Here is a 24,378-nt window from a genome sequence, read left to right as displayed (position 1 = left end):
AGGAAGACGGGAACATGTAACAACTGTTACGGAATTGTTTCGGCAGCTTTGGGAATACGACAAAAGACCTTTCAAGTGGCGATGTTAAACCCCAATCGATCTGTTTATATCTAATTCTATACACCTTAAACCAAAACTGCCTCCCTAATTCGGAAACGACCCGAACCCTGCAATAACGGCTCACCACTAAGCCAAAGAGAGACCACAAACTGGTTTCACTAATGGGCGCCTTGTTTAAAGAAAACGATAAAAAGCATTCGCATAAAACAACTCCGAATTCGACAAGTTCCACTACAAGTCAACGCCAGCAAATACACGACACAAAAGTACACAGTGTAACTCGCACGGCGCCCAGAGGAAGACTGACCATGCTTTCTTCTCAAGCACGTTTTACCACATCAATCACGTTGATTAACGAATCACGTGATTCCTAGAGGCACATCCGGGTATCGCAGAACCAACAAGCGTGAACACGTAACTGGCGCATATGAGGCGAAAGTATAAAACATAGGAAAAGCATCATGTGTAACAAGAACCATTAAGTGAAGATACTGTGTGGTGAAAATCATACGCAAAACAATTAAGTGAATAAATGAGTGGCGAAACATAACAACGATTAGACAAAACAATAGCGAAACACGGGATAATACAACTGTAAAGAACGTTATGTGCATGAAGGTGTGTAATGATCCGAACAAATATAACAAAGTAACGTGAAAGAATAAGTGAAAATACGTGTGTGAAGGTAAAGTATTCAAAAGACGCGTCATAAATAAAACGAGATTAAAATTCGCCACATTCCCCCCAACTTAAAATGGTCCTACTCCCGTAGTACAACCGTCTACGCCATCGTTTCTGGTGAATATCGCGCTGGTCGACGACGTACCCGAGTCGACCTTCTACATGCATCCGAATTGGTCGCGTCTTCCTGCAAAGCGGCTTTAGGTGTGTAGACATACATGGCTGCAGGGGCTTGCGACTGCGGTTGTGGATGCTCCGACGGTTCTTCTGTAGGACTGGGAAATGTACCCGTCGTTGGCTTTAATCTGTTAAAATGTACAGTTTGCCTCTTGCCCGTCGCGTCCTCAATCACGTAGTTCACGGGACCGCGAATATCGGTGATCTTGTAAGGTCCCTTGTATGGATACTGAAGTTTTTTGCTTTGTCCTATCGGCACGACCGGGTTTGTTAACAACACGAATTCGCCTACCGAGTAGGGTCTCCTTGTTGTCGTTGATTGTACCAGTCTTCCATCCGCTTCCGTTGCGTCGCAAGACTTTTTCTCACTACCTCTTCCGCAAGCTGTAGACCATCACGAAGCTGGTCGATCTCCACTCCATACGAATGTGTGGTGTCACGCGCCAAAGACCCCATCAAGTCTGCCGGCAATCGTAATGGTCGTCCGGTTAAGAGAGTATGCGGAGCTTCTCCCGTTGCATCGTGGGCACTCGCGTTGTAGGCGGCCACCACTCCTGGTAATGCTACATCCCACCGCCGGTTATCCTGCTGTATATAATTTCGGATCATAGTGATAATGGTCTTATTGTTACGTTCGATCCCACCGTTCGCAGGCGCGTGGTATGATGTCGTGCGACTTTTCTTACATCCCATTAGGCGTAATAGTTCTACGAACAAATGGCTTTCAAAATTTGAACCGCGGTCGGAATGAACAGTCTCCGGTATACCCCATGTACGGTGAACCAATTTCGATATAACAAACTGGCGGTCTCATTAGCAGTTTGATTTCGCATCGGCCAGGCTCTTACGTATTTTGTGAAAATGTCACACGCTACCAAAATAAACTGGTAACCCGACCGGGTGAGAGGTAGAGGTCCGGCAACGTCCACTCCGACCCTTTGCATTGGTCTGTCCTCTGTTGAGGGCATGAGCGGGGCTTGAAAATGATTTTATTGTATTGACAGGTGACGCAGTTGCCGCAAAAGGTCTCGACAGAATCGCGCCATTTATACCAATAAAAGCGTTCCGCTATCTTAGCCAGCGTCTTAGCTATGCCCAAATGCCCTCCCCTGTGTACCTTATCATGAAGATTTGACATTGCTTCATCGACTAAACTCCGTGGCAAAACAATTACAGAATCGCTGTCTAGTGTAGAGTTTCCACGACAACAAAGTACACCTGCTTTAATTAGGAGACTGGGAAAGCGAGACCAATAATGGCGAAGTACTGGTGATTCTTTTTTAACGGTTTTGAATTTCGAACGCATACCTTTATTCAACCATTCCAAGACGACTGCTAGATCAGGGTCATCTTTCAGCCGCTCCAACAAGTCCTCATGTTGATATCCTACCGTAGACTTTAAGTCAACGACGTGAACTTGGGTATGTTCGATACCCTCGGCCAATTTGTACGGACATGCCCCGCAATCTTCTAAGTCAGGGGTGCCCATGGTCGATCTCGGACTGACTTTAAGTCGATCGCGAGGGTTGCAGAAATTATTTAAAATAGTTGCTTTGTAACGCGTTGCTGTACATAGATGACTTTATTGTGTGAATTAATCATAAGGATATGTTAATAAGTTCATAAGTAGGCGCTTTGTTACGTTATAACAGTAATAGTTGCAGTAGATTGTTATTTTGTTCTGGTACTCGTTATGTCTTTGCTAATTTGTATTGAAATGGTAGATCTCGAGAGTTGGACTACCTCAAAAGTCGATCTCGAGTCAAAAAAGGTTGGGCACCCCTGTTCTAAGTCATCAAGGCGTGACAGAGCGTCTGCATTCCTATGTTTGCTTCCCGTCCTGTGATGGATTTCAAAGTCATACGCGGATAGGTGCTCTACCCAGCGGGCGCACTGCCTGTATAACTCTCTAGACTTCCAAAGCCACCTTAACGAAGAATGGTCGGTCCGTAAGGTAAATTTTTGACCCAGTAAGTAACACCGGTACAGCTTTGTCGCAAATATTACGGCCAAAAGCTCTTTTCTTGTGGTGGAATAGTTACGTTCCGACCTGCTCAAAGTGCGACTACCATAGGCGACCACGCATTCCTTACCGTCGATTTCCTGAGAAAGGACACAGCCAACGGCAGCGTCAGACGCATCCGTATCCAGTATAAACGGCATGTTAAAGTCAGGGTATCGAAGAATTGGTGCAGTCGTCAAGTGTTGTTTTAGTTGAGAGACGGCATCCTGACACTGGTCATCCCACTGAAATCTTCTTCCCTTTTCCGTCAACCGGTGAAGAGGACCCGCGATCTGTGCGTAACCGCAAATAAATTTACGATAGTAGGAAGTAAGGCCTAGAAACTGCCGGATTTCTTTTACGTTGCGGGTAGTCGGCCATTTAGCAACTGCCTTTATTTTGTTAGGGTTGCATCGTATGCCCTCTTTCGATAATACGTGGCCCAAAAAGTCTACTTCGTGTGTAAATAGAGTGCACTTGCTAGGTTTTAAAGTTAGATCAGCCGATTTTATTCTTGCTAGCACGTCCGACAGTCGCTTTAAATGCTCTTCGAAAGTTTTCGAGTATACAATGATATCATCCAAGTACGCTAGGGCTCCCTTCCATTGGATTCCGTTCAGGACAATACGCATCAGGCGCTGAAAAGTCGCTGCAGAATTGCACAGGCCCATGAGCATTACATTAAATTCAAAAAGCCCGACGTGGCTAGGGAAAGCCGTTTTCTCCCGGGAAGAGGCGTCCATTGCAACCTGCCAATACCCGGATTTTAGATTCAAAGTTGAAAAATAGGCGGCGTTGGACATTTGGTCTAAACTGTCATCTATCCGGGGAATCGGGTAGCTATTTTTTTTTAGTTAATTCATTCAACTTGCGGTAATCAACGCAAAAACGAGTCTCACCGGAATTCTTTCGGACCAACACAATCGGGCTGCTCCACGGTGATTTTGAAGGTCGGATTAGGCCTTGTCTGTCCATTTCAGCTAAGATCTCCTCTACCTTTGCTTTGTTGTGATGAGGCATGCGGCGCGGTGGCTGTCTTACATGGCCGTTGTCACCCGTGTCGATAACATGACGCACTATATCAGTGCGCCCCAAGGCATCTTTGGAAGTCGAAAACGCTTGTTGATTGGCACGCAGCAAATCGAACAATTCACCTCGTTGATCTGCCGTTAATCGGTCACCGATGGTGACTTTATCTACAATGTCCTGAAACGGATCTTGGTTAGATATTTTCTGGGCCGATACAGAACAAATCTGGGTGTCTGTAACAAAACACTCAGGGTGTTTACATCCAGGGACACCTCCCTCTACCACTATACAAGAACCGGGGATTTTGCAATCGAGGTTCACAAAAGCATACACGGGTGTAACCGTAGCGAATCTCGCCCCACTTGTTATTGTTACATCTTCATACCCCAAATTTGCCACAAACATCTTCACCTCGCGGCTTTGCGCCATCGTTACACTTGTCGCAGTCAATAACCCAAATCTCTCCACAAACCCAGCTATCTGCTCCGTTAGAACCGGAGTGGTGTCCTCGAATTTAGCACTCCGTTCCGCCGTACGGCGCTCCATGCCTTCAAGGTTTTTTCAAAATTACCTCCATTTCCGATGTTTTTGCGTTAACCGTTGCCACCTGGACAAAGCTCTGTACTTGAGCATCGACCACGACCTGGGCGGCGGCTCTGAACGTCCTTGTGTACTTGGTTGCCGCAGGCATAGTTTCCGCAAGGCGCCTGTCTTGCAAGCCTTGCAGCAATGTAATGTAGAGCACTTCGTTTTTGAGGGCAGCTTCTAAAGAGTTGCTGTAAGCATTATCCCCCAGTGTTTGCAAGGCATAAACAAAGTCTCGCGCGGATTCGCCAGGTAACTGCACGCGCCTTATCAGCTCGGCGCGTTGGCGTTCTGCGAGTTGGCCGCTGGACTTATGACGCAGTGCGCGTTCTTTCAAGTCCTTAAACGGAATTGTAAAGAGATTGGCGTCCTTCTCTTGTATTGCCCATTTCAGATCATTGCCAATGCTTGCTAAAAACAGATGCCGTTTCATTTCTTCTGAAGCATCAACGCTCGTACAATAAGATTCGAGCATATTAAAATATTGACCTAGATCCTCCCCAGGCCGTAAAGGCGGAGGTTGCATTAAAACGTTAAAAGACATTATAAAATCAACCTAAAATACAATACTTAAAAACACAAAAAGGGGAGTCTTCCTAGTAAAACCAGCGGGTAGTGGTGACAGGGTCCTGGCGTGCTCGCCAAGTTGTTACGGAATTATTTCGGCAGCATTGGGAATACGGCAAAAGACCTTTCAAGTGGCGATGTTAAACCCCAATCGATCTGTTTATGTCTAATTCTATACACCTTAAACCAAAACTGCCTCCCTAATTCAGAAACGGCCCGAACCCTGCAATAACGGCTCACCATTAAGCCAAAGAGAGACCACAAACTGGTTTCACTAATGGGCGCCTTGTTTACAGAAAACGATAAAAAGCATTCGCATAAAACAACTCCGAATTCGACAAGTTCCACTACAAGTCAACGCCAGCAAATACACGACACAAAAGTACACAGTGCAACTCGCACGGCGCCCAGAGGAAGACTGACCATGCTTCCTTCTCAAGCACGTTTTACCACATCAATCACGTTGATTAACGAATCACGTGATTCCAAGAGGCACATCCGGGTATCGCAGAACCAACAAGCGTGAACACGTAACTGGCGCATATGAGGCGAACGTATAAAACATAGGAAAAGCATCATGTGTAACAAGAACCATTAAGTGAAGATACTGTGTGGTGAAATCATACGCAAAAAATTAAGTGAATAAATGAGTGGCGAAACATAACAACGATTAGACAAAACAATTAAGTGAATAAATGAGTGGCGAAACATAACAACGATTAAACAAAACCATTAAGTGAGGAGATGAGTGGCGAAACATAATGACGATTAGACACAACAATAGAGAAACACAGGATAATACAACTGTAAAGAACGTTATGTGCATGAAGGTGTGTAATGATCCGAACAAATATAACAAAGTAACGTGAAAGAATAAGTGAAAATACGTGTGTGAAGGTAAAGTATTCAAAAGACGCGTCATAAATAAAACGAGATTAAAATTCGCCACACAACGACACTGAATATGTGCTTCCAATAGTTACTGAATCATGAGAACACATGGAACAGTAAAGTTACACCATAAATTCCATGGAACGAAAAGTCATGGTTGCAAAGTTAAAATTTTCCATTACTTAATGCTTAGCCAAACCAAAGTGTCAAAATGATGGTTTAAAGGCACGTGACCGCTACAAATACTCCGGCGCTAGAGGGTTTAACTGTGTTCTATATATAAACACAGGGTGGGAGTAAAGAGTCATGGCGGAAAAGACGTACAGTACAATAAGAATTTACACACGATAAAATCACATTGCAAATATGGCGAAAAATGCTTCCTGCCATCTATGTGAGAAAAACATATAAATGACAATTGTGTACTGGATGAAAAAGAAGTACGATTGACAAACATACGATGTAATAAAGACACGAAAAGTAACTCGTGCTCTGCCGTAAATTGATTCACTTCCCAATTTATTATCGCAATTCATAAAAAATGCTTATGATTTTTGGCAATATCTCCATGCTTGGCAATTGTGCAAGGGGTGCATGAAAATACAACAACATGCAAATTTAACTTGTAAACACAACAACATGCAAATGTAACTTGCAAGCACGTAACATGTATAGCTGTGTAGTGATTTTCTGCTTTGGACTGGGCGAGGATTGTTCTACAGGTATGTGCATTTTAGCTCGGCACGCTCGCTTTTGCAGCCGATGAACATTTCACGTGCCTTGCGATACAAACATCGGTGTTGTACAGGCAGCAATTGCCGTACTGAATATCTGTTGTTTGGGCAGCGATTGCTTGCGAGAGAGCGAGGGTGTTAATTACGATTGATATATGTTAAAATCGTTCAGCCATATATATTTCGTCAGACGTTTGAAGACATGATAGGGACAGTCGTTTCGGAACGCTTGCTTGTCTGCAACCTGGCCACGATTGACTTGACAAAAAAATGTCATTCGACAAATTTTCTTGCCCTACAGCCCATGTCAAACCGCTGTACCTGTTAATTTGATTGCACATGCGGCGAGAATGCTCGGCGTGATCAGTTGCGGTTCGTCATTTTACCCATATGTAAGGGTATTTGTTAACGCTTCAGTTAGCCTATTGAGACTGAATAATCTGTCTCAAGTCTAAACTGTCGTCACAAACTAAAATCTAATTTTATATTTAATCAAGCGTGAATTCACTCTAACGCTTATAGATCTGTGTATACTTCTAGTTTAAATTAGACGTAAACTATTTATTTTTAGTAAAGTAACTTTCAACGGTTAATTCAAACCCGGATTCGACCATCGAGCGCGAGTTTGCTCTTTTCAAGCTTATTTTCCCATAATTTCCCAACGAAAACATTAAATTTTCCACTAGTGGGAAATTTCCCACCGGTTAAGAACCACTGCCCTAAATACTTACAACCTTTAACACACCTCCTTCTGATTTTAATAGATGCAATAAAAAAGATTTACAAAGTCAAAAACATAATCATAATCATAATAATAATAATAATTTGCAGCTGGGCGAGGCCTCTATAAATACTGACGCAACTGGGCGCGGACTTTATATCCGGTTGCCAGCTTGCGTCATGCGCTTCTAACTTAACACAATAAAAAGAGAATACACGCGAATAAAGTTACAAGAGTTGCGATAAAGTATGCGTCAGTTTTTAGTTTTTGAAATGCGTGGTTTGTTTCTTTTAACAACGCAAGCCTAAACGTTTCCTGTCCCATCTGAGCAAACCGAGCCATATCACATCCTTCTGCCGTTCGTCTGCTATTTGAGGCATGACGGAAATGATTGATTGTCTGTGTTATTATAACACCATGACTAGCAAATGGCACCATGTTGCATTACGCAACATCACACCCGCCGAGAGAAGAATTGCTCAAAGAGCAAGTCCTATGGAATAAGTCTGATTGTCTTTGTGGCGGCGAAATCGATTCCATCCATGACAGCCTCCCAGTATGAGGAGAAAAGCTCAAAAAAGCAGAACCTCCAATGATAGCAATCATCAGAATCAGCTTTCCAAGGATACCAGTGGCGTCATCAATAGTGTTGTCAACAACTGACTTGACGTCATCGAAACCATTCTCCACGACACCTTTAAGAGAGTTGATCCCTGCACCAGCATTGGCGAGAATGTCGTCATTTGAAAAATTGAACAAAGTGTTGTCTGCTGTAAATACAAGCGGACGAATGGTAAAACTCTAGTCAAGTGAAATGTTGAAGATTTCCATATCACTGTTGTTTCATATCACAGACGACTAAACGTAAGGCACCTTTGGATAACACAAACGAATAAACAGAGGTGTTATCACCAGTGTTGTTGCCAAGGGTGTAGAGCGCAGAGTTGCAAGCGGGGCCGAAATCTAAACCCGAACCCGGCCCGAACCTGGCCCGAACACGAAAGTACAAGCCCGAAGCCCGGCCCGAACCCTAAACGTTTTTGAGAAGCCCGTTTAGGCCCGAAATTTTGATTGACAGGCCTATCCACGAAAGCCTTGCAGCAAAGTAAAAGACAACGAACACAATGAACAATAGTAGACAATGGGGTAAGCAATACGTTTTAGAGTAGGGTGGGGTCATTAGGTCAAAGCCAGAGAATTGTTACTAAAAAATGGCAGAAACGGAACGTAAAGTCAGGCCCGTTTTGAGCCCGTTTTCTGACAAATACCTAAGCCCGAACCCGGCCCGAACCCGGCCCGAACCCGGCCTGAACCCGGCCCGAACCCGAACCCGGCCCGAAAAGACCGGCCCGACTTGCAACTCTGGTAGAGCGAGTTCAAGCAGGGTTGAAGTAGATTGCGTTGTGTCATAGTAGTTTTCGATGAAACGCGGATCAGTTCGAGAATGTTACCCTGGTGTTGCTGGTTGATTTCGGCGTAAGAAATGGAGCAGACTGGAGTCTTTTCTAATTGCATGTTCTGAAAGCGTTGGAGCTGGCGTGCTATTGCAGCAGTGCCATCACGCAATTCTTATTTTGCAATATTGGTTGCTTGCTTTACTCAGATGAGAGCCTAATTATCTGATTCAGTCTAACTTCACGTCGACTACGTTTTGGAATTTGTTATGACGTGAAGTCAGGCTCTTTGAAGCCTTTGCATTTCAAAAAAAATAACCGTTTAACCAAACAAACACGAATTCAGGGACGCAAAAGAATAGTTTAAGACGAAAATTGTGTAGGTTTAAAAACTACAAGTACTTTAGGGGTATTTCTTGCATTTTAAACAGGCTAACAAGCAAACCTGTAGCAGGGCGACAGACAATACAGCGATTCGATGTTGAGAAACAGTACTAGAGCGAAGATTTACAGGATATTTAGTGTAAAGAATTAAAATATGCGATGGATTTCTATTATTTTTTGGAATGGATCCTTGCTACACCAAAATTGTGTTGAATATTGCCAAAAACGAGTGGAAGCGGTGTAGCTTTTAGTAAAGATAATTATGGAATTTTTAGGATACTATTTTTGGGAAAAGCTAGCAAAACAGATTAAGGAGTTGGGTTTTAGTTTCTAAGGGAAGTGGTATGGATACAATTACTCTTTAGAAGAAAGATGGGTTAAACGTGATTCAAAAAAGGGTAAATTGACAAACATTCGAGATGTAGTAGTTGGATAAGGAAAAGTGTCATTAAGTGGATCCCCAAAACTAAGCAATGAGGGAAGAACAGCCAGGCATGGAGTCACTCGCTTTTTCGGGCTCAAAGTTTGTTCCAGTGCGTTCCAACCGGAACGGAAATGCGCATGGCGCCAAAACAGCTTGGTTCGGTACATGCAGTGTTTTTGGACGGTAACATTGACTTCATAGATAGGTTGAGTTGGACTTCTTTGGCTAGTTGTTTGTAGTACGATACGTTGGCTATTCTCGGAAATAAAATCTGTTGAGCAAGACTGGAGCAACATATAATTAAAATTCACAAAATCAGCAAATTGGAAACCTGCTAAAATACAAACAAAGTTAATGTGTGATACGCAGAGAATTAACACGTTTATATTGATAATATATACAAATTAACCAGTGTAGCAGCAACAAAATTAATGTATGCCAATTAAGAATGCATACTTAGAACGAAGGTTAAAAAGAGTTAAATTGTTTCTATCAGAGACAGGAGTTAACTACAGACTCTTATCTGTAAACTTGAGGGAAGACAGTGACGAGGGTGCTGTCAAAGTCCATTGTGGTGTAGCGAGTTTTTCACCATCACTTTTTCTGGTTCCTGAGAACAACTCAAACAATTTGCGTGACAAAGGAAACTGAACATACCTTTATATGTCCATGTATAGAAAGTCTGCTGCCGTCTCCAAAAGGGGCAGACCAGGGTTAGCAGTTGATGCAGCAACAGAATGTGTTATGGATGATTGTATTGGCGCACTGACAGCAGTTAATTAGAAAATGATACACATGATTAACTGCAAGGTGAAAGGTGGAAGGTAGAAGATGGAAGGTGGAAGGTGGTGTGGGTTTAATAGGGCTTTCATAGTCAGTCTAGTGCAGATTTGCGCGCACCTCTTCCAATTCCAAATCATGTTGAATCTCATTCTGTACAAATGTTTTCTTTTTAGATTTCACCTTAATTGATCTTTGTCCTTCTTGACTCTTATTCTTTCCGGGATGTTGCTGAGGCTTGTCACGTCTTTTAATGAAAGTTGAATCTTTGGTATTGACCTTTAAACACTTAGGAATAGGATGTAAGTTCAAATTACTGCTGTTTTTCTGAACAAAGGCCAAACTTTTAGAATGAAAAATTTGAGTAACATGACAATTTGGGGCAATGTGTCCCACCTGGGAGCAAATATAAAAAATAAAATCGTTATTTCCGTTGGATGGTAGTTTCATCTTTGAACAAGACACGTGCATTTGACTGGTAGTTCCGTTGTGCAAAATTTGCTGTTGTAAAGCTCGAACATCGGTCAACAATGCTTCTATGTTTCCTAAGAGAATATTGTTAGAAACCTGACTGTGATACTTACCGAAATTATTCGCAAAAGTGTCTCTTCGGCTCGTCTCATGCTTCAATTCTGTTAAAATAGTAAAAAAAAATTTATATGTAGCAAATAAATAAAAAAAACTAGCTTTTATGTAAATAGCACAAAGATCCTCACTCACGGGCACCAATGTTAACGCTTCAGTTAGCCTATTGAGACTGAATTATCTGTCTCAAGTCTAAACTGTCGTCACAAACTAAAATTTTATTTTATATTAAATCAAGCGTGAATTCACTCTAACGCTTATAGATCTCTGTGCACTACTTCTAGTTTAAATTAGACGTAAACTATTTAGCAGGGCTAAGCCCCTAAATACTTACAACCTTTAACACACCACCTTCTGATTTTAATAGATGCAATAACAAAGATTTACAATGTCAAAAACATAATCATAATCATAATCATAATTTGCAGCTGGGCGAGGCCTCTATAAATACTGACGCAACTGGGCGCGGACTTTATATCCGGTTGCCAGCTTCTAACTTAACACGATAAAAAGAGAATACACGCGAATAAAGTCACAAGAGTTGCGATAAAGAATGCGTCAGCTATTAGTTTTTGAAATGCGTGGTTTGTTTGTTTTAACAACGCAAGCCTAAACGTTTCCTGTCCCATCTGAGCAAACCGAGCCATATCACATCCTTCTGCCGTTCGTCTGCTATTTGAGGCATGACGGAAATGATTGATTGTCTGTGTTATTATAACACCATGACTAGCAAATGGCACCATGGTGCATTACGCAACAATATTGTTGCAAAAGGCTCGACGCGACTTATAGCACATAGAAAATGACTTATTCGTGCGAGCCTTTGTACTCAAGATACAGTAAAATGGCAACTTTGTTGTATAAAATGGTCGACAGAGCAGACAGTTTCTACTTAGCTAGTTACTTTGGTCGACTTAAGAGTAGATTGTTTCAATTGAACTAGTTATTTTGTTTAATCTTTAATAGAGCAGATAGTTTCCACTCGATAGCTGATTTGTAATCATCGACGTAGTAGATAGTTTCTACAGAAAATTCGTCGGTACAGCAGATAGTTATTACTCGAGGTTTTTTATTGTACGTCGCAATATAGAGAAAAAGTGGATAGTTTCCACTTTCGTATATCTTCATTTAAAGGGACTTGTTGTCCGCATAAAAGGATGCGCATTGATAGACGTCGTAATATTTGGAAAGCAAATGGTTTCTACCTTCTTAATTCTTCGTTGAAAAAGGACTGGTTGTCCGAAACGAAGTTGGCATTAGTGGAAAAGCACATTAGCATGTTTAGTTTTTGCGGGCGATGTTTTTGTCCGGATGGATATTGCAATAAGGAAATGATTGCAGGCGAATAGACGTCAAAAGTTCATCGTACGTGGTATCGCAATATCAGTATGTGAGTATACAAGAGTTGTGATGAGTCTCATCAACAATCCAGATTTTGTGGGTAACTGCTGCATCTGGTGGACTGATTGTTATTGTTTGCCCGAAAGAAGTTATCCAACACCTTGAAATTGCTCGAAATTTCATTGTCCTCGTTCCACAGAAGAGGTAATTTTAGAAACGAATACCGCATGTTAAATTCGTTTTGAAAAGAATTTTGAGGGGCATCATTTACATGTTGTGACAGCGTGGTCGACATGTTTTGTTTAACCTCGTTAATTTCCTTATTTAAATATTGCGTCGAGCTACTTGGTGCAGTTGGGTCTTATGGTCAGGCTGTTGGAACATATCAGGAAGACGGGAACATGTAACAACGACAATGAATAGGTGCTTCTAATAGTTATTGAATCATGAGAACACATGGAACAGTAAAGTTACTCCGCTCAATACCATATGTCGCAAAAGCAGCATATAAATTCCATGGAAAGAAAAGTCGTGGTTTCAAAGTTAAAATTTTCCATTACTTAATGCTTAGCCAAATCAAAGTGCCAAAATGATGGTTTTAAAGCACGTGACCGCTACAAGAATATATGCTGTTAAAACAGTTTTTTTAGATAAGCAAGGTGTTAGTAACTTCAACAAATACATTGACAAACGCTTTACTCATGCAGTTATGGAGTGTGCTAATGGGACATCAACAGAAAATTCAACTTGTCTGCTGTGTAATTATCCCAATATAAGGTAAAGTTAAATTTACACTTTGCACAAGTACATACGTGGTATAGCAGGATATCGATTGCCCTACTTTCCATTCAAGAAGTTTTCATGCGGATGACCTTAAACTTTCATCCATAGTAAAATTCTCAAGTCAGCCAGCACCAAAAAAACGACTATTTTTCTCACATTCAAACTTGCTTGTTTTCGTAATTACTTATATACGCAATTCCAGTCTAAATATATTTTGGTAAGAATAACTTTTTGTTTACTTCTCTTTTGAGCAACTGCTGCTTCGTCAATGATATTGCAACTCTTTTCCTTCAACTCTATTCGCTATTATAGCCAATCTGTATTAGTTCAATACTAAAAAAAATGTTTTTTTTACTTAAATCGCTTTTTTCGTCACTACACCCATATGCAGTGCTATATACGTATATAACTACTTTCTTCCAAAAACTCTTCCAAAAATAATCTTCTGTCAAAAATAATAATTACTTTCTTCCAAAACCTTTAAAATGGTAGGTCACATGCTCAATACCTTTATACTAACAAACAAGGCATGTGATATTGTGAACATCACTGGCCAAAATTACAAAGAATATGTAGAAATGTTTTTAAATGTCACACCTTTTAATGATTTTCCATCAAAACCAGACGCTGTATATGCTTTACACAATTTTTCTCTCGCACTTGGATTTGTCACTAAATTTGTCCTGCAAATCGTAATGTTTGTTGATTTAGAACAAGCAAAAATGTATGATTTAAAATGTATTTTATCATTATAAATGTTGGCGTACATTGGACAGAAATGGTCTTTAGTTTTTGGAAGAGTGGGATCATGAGAAACATCAGCAGTAATCTGTGTAAGTTCGTCCATTTCATGGACAATCTTATTTACATAAATGCGCACAGTCAGCTTCCATTTGAAAATCACAATTTCTACACTAAAATAGAATTATTCAGATAAAAACATAAAAATAACATTACACCAGCACTTAACCAGTGGTTCCCTTCGAACTATTCATTCCTCCCCATAAGACGAAAAACAAATATAACGTAAAAAATTATAGCAATTTAAAATATACCTTATTATTAGGGATGTCCTATTCAGAATCCTTTACAACCAGTTGCAAATGTGAACCGAGTCTAAATTATAATGGATATAATTATGTGTGTACAAAAATGTTCTGTAACATTTACAATGTAATTTTTTTACAGTTTTTACGAAATTCCTCCCTTGAACTCATAAAATTCCTGCCTAGGGAGGAATTCCTCCCCGGTTGGGAACCACTGCTTTAGCTTTTTAGGATTTGTGCTCTTTGCGCCACTTATCGAAAATTAGCAAAATGGGCGACTGACGTGAGTAGCTTTTCCTACATGCGCGGTTGTAAAACTCATCATGCATTCATTAGAGTTCAAAGTCAAAACCCCAAAGAGTTTTCAATGTACAATTCTTTGCAGGACAACACGTCGACTTGCAAACTGCACAATCGGCAAAAATAATTAAAACCAGTGGTGGGATTCAGTCAATTTGCACCTGTTCTATAGAACATTCTAATTTAAACAGATAGCTTATTTAAACAGATAAGAGTAAGCACGCGCTGAAATCACCGACATACTGTATTTAAGATTAAACCTTTAAACTTACCCGGTGCAGCACCCACCATTCCTGGCAAGTTATGCGCCGACATTTTGCACAAGAACTTCCTCTACTGAGCAGAGCAACTCCATTTGAGCCGGGCAATTCCAAAGTTGAAAGTTTTTCTTACGGCTCATCGACCCGACGATATTTTATTACAATTCACGATCCTCTCTACCATGTTTGTTGAGCTTTTTGTGGCTGTTTGTGGTTAGACCTCCAGCGGTCGATGTTAAGGTGTTTGTCCGATAAACTTAATGTTCCACAACCAATGACGCGGTTTGGTGTGGTGTCGTAGAATCCACATCAACCTGCAGCAAATATCGGCACTTAATGACGTCATAACCTCCACTGTGACGTCATTATTTAATCCAGGTAGCTTCCGAGGACAAATCTCGATGAGGTTTTATTAATGTCTGCATTTGGGTCAGGCGCCTAATGCCAGTCGGCCTAAAACCAAGGTGCTTTATTTAGTGTATACTGTCATGTTATTGGCTGTCTGTTTACATCGCTTGCGTAGTTATGGGGACCAGAGGTATAAACGGGCCTGAAACTGTAACCCGACTCTGTCCTAAACAAACTTAAATTAATCTGCAATTTTTTGACCATACATGGATTTATTGATTTTTAGTAACGCCATAATATTGGCCTAATAATACTGTTACCGAATTGTTTTGACAGCCGCGGAATTGGGTCTAGCGATTTCGTGTGGCGGTATTACCTTTGCCAAACAAACCCTGCCAATCTGATCTTTTCTCCGAGACTGTCTTCCCAATTCTGTAAACGGTCCAGAACCCTGCAATAACGGCTCACCACGAAAGCCGTCAACAAACCAGGTCTCTTCACTTGAGAACTACCACTGCACATAAAAACAACGTCACAAGAAAAACATCCGCACACTAGACGCCCACAAGAAGACTGCCTCGTTCTTGTTCAACAAGTGCAAAACGGAACTAGGTTTGCGGGCCGTTGACCAATCACCGGCTCGCACAATATCACAAGGTTTCCCAGCACATCCGGGAGCGCTAATTAACGATGCGGAAAATGCGGCGGGGAAAATACAGTGCGTGGAAAAAGCGTGCCAGTAGGACAAAGACAAATAAGGCAAATGAAAAACAGCATTAGGTGGGAATAAGGGATTAGGTGAAAACAAAGAAAAGATGTAAGAAATACATTTAACTGTGAACATAAGTGAAACATATAAAACAAATAAGTGAAACGTGAACATAAGTGAAACGAATAAACTTAAGGGAACACGATCAACATAAACCCAATTAACATAAACAGATGAAAGAAACGTGTTGTTTAAAACAAATCCACAAGAAAATGTGCAACGGCGGACACGTAAAATATTTTTGCCACAATACATGTTGTAATTTTGATGCACATGTTGTAATTTTGATTTACGCAACATTGGAACGATTGTTTTGTTGTTTCTTTCTACCCCGCCGTTGCCAGATGGGTGATATGACGTGGTTCTACTCTTTTTACATCCCATTAACTTAATTAACTCAGCAAAAAGTTTGCTTTCGAAGTTTGTACACCGGTCTGTGTGTAATGTCTCTGGGACTCCATGCACTGTGAACCAACGGCGAAAAAGCAAACTGGCGGTCTCACTTGCTGTCTGATGCCGCATTGGCCACGCCCGTACGTACTTTGTGTACAGGTCGCAAGCCACTAAAATAAATTGAAATCCCGAACGCGTTAATGGTAAAGGGCCCAAAACGTCCACTTCAACTCTCTGCGGGCGGTCCTCTCTTGACGGTACCAGGGGGGCTTGAGACTTTTGTTGTAGCTTTTTGTTATACTGACAACTTATGCATTGTCTACAGAAGCGCTCCACTTCTTCACGCCATTGGTACCAGTAATATCGCTCCGACACTTTAGATAGAGTTTTTGCGATACCTAAGTGACCGTCCCCATGAGCCATGCTGTGCACGTTCTCTATAAAGCGTGGCGCCTGAGACTAGCGGGTAAAACAAATTTAACGGAGATCTGTGCCCCTGTTTCGTCTCGAATGCATAAGATGCCCCCTTTCAACGATAGCCCCGGAAATCGAGCCGAAAAATGTCGAATTGTCCGTGATTTTCGTTTTACTGATTTAAATTTTGGGCGCATACCTCGTTTGAGCCAGTCAATCACCTCCATCAAATCGTTGTCGGGTGCCTGTTCCTCTCGTAGCTTGTCAGGGCAGTACCCGATTGACGCACGGAAATCGACGAGGTTGACCTCTTCGGTTGTCAGATCCGGAGCACTTTGGACCAGGGTGTATGGAAAACCCTCTTCCTCCACGTTTAATCGCGACAAAGCATCCGCATTGCGGTGTTTATCACCTGGTCTGTCTGAGACCTCCACAGCCATCTTAGTGAAGCATGATCAGTGCGAAGTAAAAATATTTTGCCAAGCAGGTAGCAATGATACTGCTTGGTTGCAAACACTACAGCGAGTAATTCTTTATGAGTCGTCGAATAGTTTCGTTCAGCGCGATTAAGAGTTCGGCTGCAATACGCCACTACAGACTCCTTAACCGTCAGTCTCTTGTGAGAGCACACATCCCACAGCTGTATCCGAGGCGTCGGTGTCAATGATGAAAGGTTGGCTGAAGTCAGGATATCGCAAGATTGGAGAAGTTGTCAGATGCTCCTTTAGAAGTGAAAAAGCCTGCTGGCACTTCTCGCCCCATCCGAAACGCTTCCCCTTTTTCGTCAGACGATGAAGTGGAGTAGCGATCTGTGCTTAGTTTTTAATAAACTTTCTACAATAGGAAGTTAATTCTAAAAATTGCCGGACCTCCTTAACGTCCCGTGGTACGGGCCATTGTGACACTGCTTTGATTTTACTTGGATCGCAGCGAATTCCTTCTTTGGACACAAAGTGACCTAGGAAGTCAACTTCTTCTTTAAAGAGTGAACACTTGGACGGCTTTAACGTCAGCCCGGCGGATTTAATGCGCCCTAAAACATCAGAAAGCATATGTATATGTTCTTCAAATGTTCTGGAATAGACGATTATGTCGTCTAAATATGCCAGTGCACCACGCCATTCAATTCCATTAAGCACAAGGCGCATCAACCGCTGAAAGGTGGCGGCAGCATTGCACAAGCCCATTGGCATCACATTGAACTTAAATAACCCGACGTGGCTCATAAAAGCAGTTTTTTCACGTGATTCTGAATCTACGGCAACTTGCCAATACCCGGATTTTAAATCTAGGGTAAAAAAATAGACTGATTTGGACATTTGGTCAACGCTATCGTCTATGCGCGGGATGGGGTAGCTATTCTTTTTGTTAGTTCATTGAGTTTACGGTAGTCTACACAAAATCGAGTCTCTCCTGATTTTTTTCTTACCAACACGATTGGACTACTCCAGGGAGATTTCGACGGCCGTATCAAACATTGGCTCTTCATTTCCCTCAGTATCTCCTCGACTTTTTCTTGTTGTGGTGGGGTATCCTTCGACGAGGTTGCCGAACAGGTTGGTGGTCTCCAGTGTCAATGTGATGACGCACGACTTCAGTTCGACCGAGAGTTTCTTTCGAAGCGGCAAACGCATCACTGTGTTCTCGTAACAGCTGGTCCAGATCGGCCCGTTGTTTGTCTGACAAATTTGCACCGATATTAACTTGTTCTAATATGCAGTGAAGTTGGTCATTTGCTACTACGGATGCAGACGACACAGAACACACTTCAAGCTGCGAACCAAAACAATCAGGGTGGTTACACACATCGTTGCGTCTCTCAACGACCACACACGTTTCAGGCAGGTAGCAATTAATATCGTCAAAGGCAGACACCGGAAAGGCGTGCGCTACTCTTAATCCACTAGGTAAACTTATCGTTTGGTCCCCAAGGTTTGCCAGGAGCACTGTAGTGCTGTCTTCTGCGGCTGTACCTAAACTTGCCGCTGTCATCAGGCCATACTTTTCGGTAAACCCAGACAATCTTTCTAAAAACACGGGGAACGAGCTAGTAGGGTCAAGAGGCCGGTCGTAACGAATCCGACCAGACGCACGTACCTCGGTAAAAGGGGGGACTTCGATATCCTCCATAAGGCAAACATCAGCAGCGCTCAGGGATGGCTAGGGTGAACTGAGCAAAGGCACCTTTCCTTCACCAGCGGATAAGGTATTGGAATGATAGCATAGCCTGCATTGGTGACTGTCACAAATATTCTAGACCGCCCCATGACAATATCCCACGACCCAATTACCACGCATCACGGGTAATTTCTGTACGTCTAGAGCAGGGATGGCGAACCTTGTTCGTTGAATGGGTCAAACATGATATCAAAATTCGGAAAGAAAACAAAGTGGGTCACATATTTTATTACATGTCAATGTCAATGCTAAGATGCTTGTTGCTGCATCTTTTCTGCAAGTCTTGTAATCCTAGGTAGTTTTCAGTTTAATACACGCAGCAGTCATATCTGAGCTGAGACGATTCCTGGCACTTGATTTTATGAAATTCATGTGTGAAAACAATGATTCGCATGAATGTGTGGAACCGAACAGCGTCAACAAAGGTACAACAAATCGTTTTAAGTTGTACGTTTAAATAAACATATCTGTTGCCTCACAATTGACTCAACAATCTGTATATTGAGACAATAGGCAATCTGGCAAAGGACTTAAAGTTAACTGTTGCGTTGGTTTTTAATCTTGGAAATCTGGTAACCCTACCTATAGTAATCACCATAAATTTTTGAAACTACAAGTGGGTCACTGGAATTTACGTGGTGGGTCACTTAGTGACCCGCGGGTCAGTGGTTCGCCATCCCTGGTCTAGAGTCTATCGTTGCAGGCGCTTTTGTGCTGTCACTGTTACAGCGTGCCAGTTTTTATCGCGTCGCCGTTGCCCGTTGCAGTGTTCATTGTTTTATCTGAAGGAAATCGTCACAGCGAATTAACGCCTTTTCCCGTTCATTGTAATGCAAGGTATAAGAGCGCCCATCTAACGATTAGAAAAGATAACATAATAAAGATGATAGAACATAGAGATAACTGCGAAGTAGTGCTGGATTGTTTGTTTGTTGTTTTGATTACGTGTGGTTGAACGTGAATAAATGTAAAAGGAAAGTTTTTGCTGCCGATCAGAGTACACGAGCGTTAGCTGTTAAGGAACTTCCATAGTCAGTCCCAAACTTTTGCGTAACCGTGAAAACGGGAACGTGACAGTGACGTTGTAAGAAGTCCAAACCTAATATGATGTCGTACTTTAGATCCTTTACGTCGTAAACATCTGTTTCTGCGAGAAGTGCACCGACTTTAATCATTAGTTTTACCCTGCATTCGACCGACAGTTCGGCTCCATTAGCCCCCATTAATCTAGTGGTTAATGGTAGTCTGTTGTTTCCCGATACAAGACCTAGTTTCTGCCATTTTCTCCAGCTAATTATAGTAGCACTGGAACCGGTATCTACCAGAGCGCATGCATATTTGTCGTTTACCAGTAAACTCACGAATCGCGCGGGAGCCGGGGTCAAAGACGAACGGGAGTTGACAGGCTTGTTTACGTCGACTGGCTGAATCTGTTGCTTCCAGGCCCGAGATGGTGTCGTTCTCTGTCGTTTACTTCGCGTAGGGTCCGCGTTTCTAGAAATGCAAGAAGTCATTGATCTTTGCCCCTTAGGGCCACGCGCCTTTGCGCCGGTCGTACCTAGAAATGGACATTCACGTTTTAAGTGACCGGGTCTGTTGCATTCGAAGCATCTGCGCTCACCCGAGTGTACTGGACTGTACCGTAATTGTTCGTTCGTCCTCTTCAGCGTTGATATTTCTGCTTCCATGGCGCAAATGGTCCTCGTCAGTTCGTCGGTTCTCTGCAAGGTCCGTATTTCCATAGCTTCGAGCTTTTTAAGAATCATCCCCATATCCGGAGTATTTGATTCCACCGCGGCCACTTCAATAACAGGAGAGCCGGTATGATCAATAACCATTTGAGCCGCACTCGCGAAACCGCGCGAGTATTTGATGAGAGATGGAATTGAGTTGGCCAAGCGACGGTCGTGTAAACCTCGCAACATTGTCACATACAATATCTCGTTCCTTAACGCGGCATCGGAACCATTGCGGTAGGCGATGTCTCCTAAATCAGTGGTTCCCAACCTTTTTTTTGTCGCGACCCAAATACTTACCAAAATTTTGTTTTGTGACTTCTCGCGACCCATGAATATGCATTCTTACTATTTGGGTTGTATTTTTGTTTGTAAATCAGGAAAGTTTTTCGAAAATTACTACGCTAGTTTCAAAAATAAAAACATCAAAAAAATATTCGTTTTTCCGCCAACTTTAGAGCTGGTTCAAAGCATTATGAGCCAGACAACGCTTAACAGTGATCTCACACAAACATTATGACGTCACAAACAGAATAATTCGCTATCACGCCAAATAGTCATAAAATCGTTATTGGGAAATAATTCATATCCTTGGGAAATAACAAAATAACGCTACGAAACGTAGATGCTCTAATTGTCACAAAAACTGGCGACCCAACAGAATTTACAGGCGACCCTACTTCAGCACTTCGTACTCGACTTCATACAGGTTGCAGTCCTTATCTTGCAGGGCCCATTTTAGGTCATTTTCTATGGCCGAAAACAACAAATGCCGCTTTACTTGATCAGAGGCCTAAACGCTGGAGCAGTAGGACTCAAAAACAATAAAATACTGGGCTAGATCGTCTCCAGGCCTCAGTGTTGGAGGTTGCATCATGGGGTTAAAAGACATGATAAAAATAATAAAAATAGAATAAAATGTAAAAACCTAATAAAATACAATAAAAAACAGTCTTCCTAGCGAAACCAGTGGGTCGTGGTGGCACGGTCCTGGCGTGCTCGCCAATTTGTTACCGAATTGTTTTGACAGCCGCGGAATTGGGTCTAGCGATTTCGGGTGGCGGTATTACCTTTGCCAAACAAACCCCAAAAGCCCTGCCAATCTGATCTTTTCTCCGAGACTGTCTTCCCAATTCTGTAAACGGTCCAGAACCCTGCAATAACGGCTCACCACGAAAGCCGTATCTTCCTAACACTGGTTTTGCTAAACGGGCGTCTCACAGTTTATTAAATTATAGGATAAAACACGTACAACGTTACACAAACGTCAACAAACCATGTCTCTTCACTTGAGAACTACCACTGCACATAAAAACAGCGTCACAAGAAAAACAACCGCACACTAGACGCCCACAAGAAGACTGCCTCGTTCTTGTTCAACAAGTGCAAAACGGAACTAGGTTTGCGGGCCGTTGACCAATCACCGGCTCGCACAATATCACAAGGTTTCCCGGCACATCCGGGAGCGCTAATTAACGATGCGGAAAATGCGGCGAGGAAAATACAGTGCGTGGTAAAAGCGTGCCACTAGGACAAAGAAAAATAAGGCAAATTAAAAACAGCATTAAGTGGGAATAAGTGATTAGGTGAAAACAAAGAAAAGATGTAAGTGACTTTAAAATAAAACATGTAAGAAATACATTTAACTGTGAACATAAGTGAAACATATAAAACATATAAGTGAAACGTGAACATAAGTGAAACGAATAAACTTAAGGGAACACGAATAACATAAACCCAAATAACATAAACAGATGAAAGAAACGTGTTGTTTAAAACAAATCCACTAGAAAATGTGCAGCGGCGGACACGTGAAATATTTTTGCCACAATACATGTTGTAATTTTGATGCAAATTTTCCAGGAGAAATTTTGATTGTTTGACGCAAACAACACAAACAGCAAAGACGCCAAAAGACAACTTGAAATATTGGATTATGTGTGCATTGACGCAAGATTATCACGTGACAAACAATTTATTTTTCCCCACTCTGCAACCAAACAAATAATAAGTATGACAATGCACAGCTACTTTAATTCATAAAATATTAAGTTCATTTGAAAATTAGTAAACAAAGAGGCCAGTTTTAGACAAATCAAAAAGACACAACAACTACATTTATACTAAAGCGTAGGCTTTATTTAACAGCAGTGTGATAATAGAAGATCGCTACAATACATAATTAGACAATTGAATTTTTCAGTCAGTAACCATTAGGTGAAAAGGTCAATAGCTCTGCAATCAACTCTTGATACCCTTGCTTTGTGTTAGAATCTAAAGCAGTGATTCTCAAACTTTTTAAGCATGCGGCACAATAAAGAACAAAAATTTCCTTTCGCGGCACATTTCGCAGGTAAACACTACAAAAGTTGTTCAAATAATGTTAATTTTTAATCTGATTGTGGTAGGTAATGATGCTTTTCATTACTAATAACTAAAATATGACCTTTAAAGCATTATCATGCCCACCGATATTTCGTCATGAAGTTCTGAAACACCAGGTAATGTTTGTACTTCAAGATAGGGAATATTTCGCGGCACACTTGGAAATCTCTCACGGCACACCAGTGTGCCGCGGCACACAGTTTGAGAATCACTGATCTAAAGCTTCACTAATCAATTGCTAAGCTGGCCCAAATCGAGCTATTGCAAACTGCAACATAATGAAAACCCGAAAATAAGGTTCACGATATATTCCCGACATTTCGAGATCCCTAAAGTAAAGAGCTTTATAGTTATTGTACTGCTCTGCAAAATCTGGTCCAATATCAACGTCTTTATATGACAGAAGGTTCCTGCCGAACAAAATTGTGTTGTCCATTTAAATTGTGAATATTGTCACTTTCTTCAGTGTAAAGTGTGTCGTGCAATAGACATTCTCTCTTCAGATTTGTTCTTCCAAAATAAGTACTACAAATCCATCCAAGGGAACGTCGTCGATTGGAACAAATTGCTAAAAAGAAAAATACTGTACAGTAAAACTGAAGTCAGAGATGCACAAACACATTAATTGCTTTTTGCGGAAATTCTACTACCGTACAAAATCAATTTATATTAAAGTTTGCAAAATTTCACTAAGTGACGCAATAAACATCTGCCAATATTTAAAACAAAATTGTGTAAAAATGCTGACAATTGGGGCTACTAGGGTTGGGGAGCAGTTTTAAACTAATAATAAAGAATGAAACCAACTTATAAACTTAGTTCCTCTTTTTACATTTTGATCCCAACCTTATCCCGTTCGCACTGTTAATTGCAATACCTATGCTTTTACGCCGTCTATCGGAATTTAGCAAACTTTTTGTGATTTTAGTTCTTACATTAGTGGCTCTACCGTATCTTGCCTTTTCGAGTACGCTTGAATGCATATTATTTGATGGTTATGCAAAAAATAACAGTGATAAACTTAAATCTGTAAAGAAACAACAATTTAATCATGAACATTACTGCTGAAGTACATATACATCGTTCAGACGCTTCGACAATTTCTGTTGTCATTATCAGTGCAGGTTGTCAATCAAGCTGTAGAACACGGTATATAAGGCACTTGGGAGAAAAGGTAAATGCCAGGTGTGGAGTCACAGACGATAACAACGAACTGGCTTTAGATACCGTGTTCCACAGATCACTTAAGATCACTTAGCAAAAACCATTATATTGAGGGCTAATAGGGTTTACACGTTTGCAATACGTGGCTGCTTCCTACTGCATATTAAACTCAAAACATTACGTTATTTTGTAGCCTTTGCTTGATAATCATTATGCTGGCGATAACAACGATATATTTGAAACGTAT

General features: G+C 41.5%; 3 protein-coding genes and 1 pseudogene across 8 annotated transcripts; all 4 read right to left on the bottom strand.

The window, feature by feature from the left end:
* Positions 1–213: 213 nt before the first annotated feature.
* LOC145228031 (uncharacterized) lies at positions 214–3,067 on the bottom strand. 2 transcript variants are annotated; one of them, XM_080093004.1, is made up of 3 exons: positions 3,012–3,067; positions 1,211–1,506; positions 214–1,046 (listed from the first exon to the last, which is right to left on the bottom strand). In XM_080093004.1, the coding sequence occupies exons 1-3, from the start codon at positions 3,057–3,059 to the stop codon at positions 842–844; spliced, it is 549 nt and encodes a 182-aa protein (XP_079949130.1). In that variant the 5' UTR covers positions 3,060–3,067; the 3' UTR covers positions 214–841. The 2 variants fall into 2 exon arrangements, with proteins under 2 accessions (XP_079949130.1, XP_079949129.1); XM_080093003.1 differs by lacking the exon at positions 3,012–3,067 and having other exon boundaries at positions 1,211–1,611.
* Positions 214–5,830, bottom strand: LOC145228028 (uncharacterized; annotated as a pseudogene). The gene is made up of 3 exons (XR_013860021.1): positions 4,361–5,830; positions 3,820–4,126; positions 214–3,213 (listed from the first exon to the last, which is right to left on the bottom strand). The product of XR_013860021.1 is annotated as an uncharacterized LOC145228028 (transcript).
* Positions 5,831–7,228: 1,398 nt separating this feature from the next.
* Positions 7,229–18,833, bottom strand: LOC145228030 (uncharacterized). 4 transcript variants are annotated; one of them, XR_013860023.1, is made up of 5 exons: positions 18,766–18,821; positions 18,098–18,347; positions 15,469–17,701; positions 12,220–15,058; positions 7,229–11,061 (listed from the first exon to the last, which is right to left on the bottom strand). XR_013860023.1 is itself a non-coding variant. In XM_080093001.1 (5 exons), the coding sequence occupies exons 4-5, from the start codon at positions 14,797–14,799 to the stop codon at positions 10,529–10,531; spliced, it is 576 nt and encodes a 191-aa protein (XP_079949127.1). In that variant the 5' UTR covers positions 14,800–15,058; positions 15,469–17,701; positions 18,098–18,347; positions 18,766–18,821; the 3' UTR covers positions 7,229–10,528. The 4 variants fall into 4 exon arrangements, 2 of the variants coding, with proteins under 2 accessions (XP_079949127.1, XP_079949128.1); XM_080093001.1 differs by having other exon boundaries at positions 14,757–15,058; XM_080093002.1 differs by lacking the exons at positions 7,229–11,061; positions 12,220–15,058 and having other exon boundaries at positions 15,662–17,701.
* A 20-nt stretch (positions 18,834–18,853) lies between these two features.
* Positions 18,854–24,016, bottom strand: LOC145228029 (uncharacterized). Its single transcript, XM_080093000.1, has 3 exons — positions 23,903–24,016; positions 20,488–23,535; positions 18,854–20,340 (listed from the first exon to the last, which is right to left on the bottom strand). Exons 2-3 carry the CDS (start codon positions 20,913–20,915, stop codon positions 19,839–19,841), a joined length of 930 nt encoding a protein of 309 aa, XP_079949126.1. The 5' UTR covers positions 20,916–23,535; positions 23,903–24,016; the 3' UTR covers positions 18,854–19,838.
* Between the last annotated feature and the right edge of the window lie 362 nt (positions 24,017–24,378).

This window comes from Phallusia mammillata, chromosome 5 (assembly GCF_965637545.1).
Source record: "Phallusia mammillata chromosome 5, kaPhaMamm4.hap1.1, whole genome shotgun sequence".
Lineage (NCBI taxonomy): Eukaryota > Metazoa > Chordata > Ascidiacea > Phlebobranchia > Ascidiidae > Phallusia > Phallusia mammillata.
This window is presented reverse-complemented; position numbering and strand designations above follow the sequence as displayed.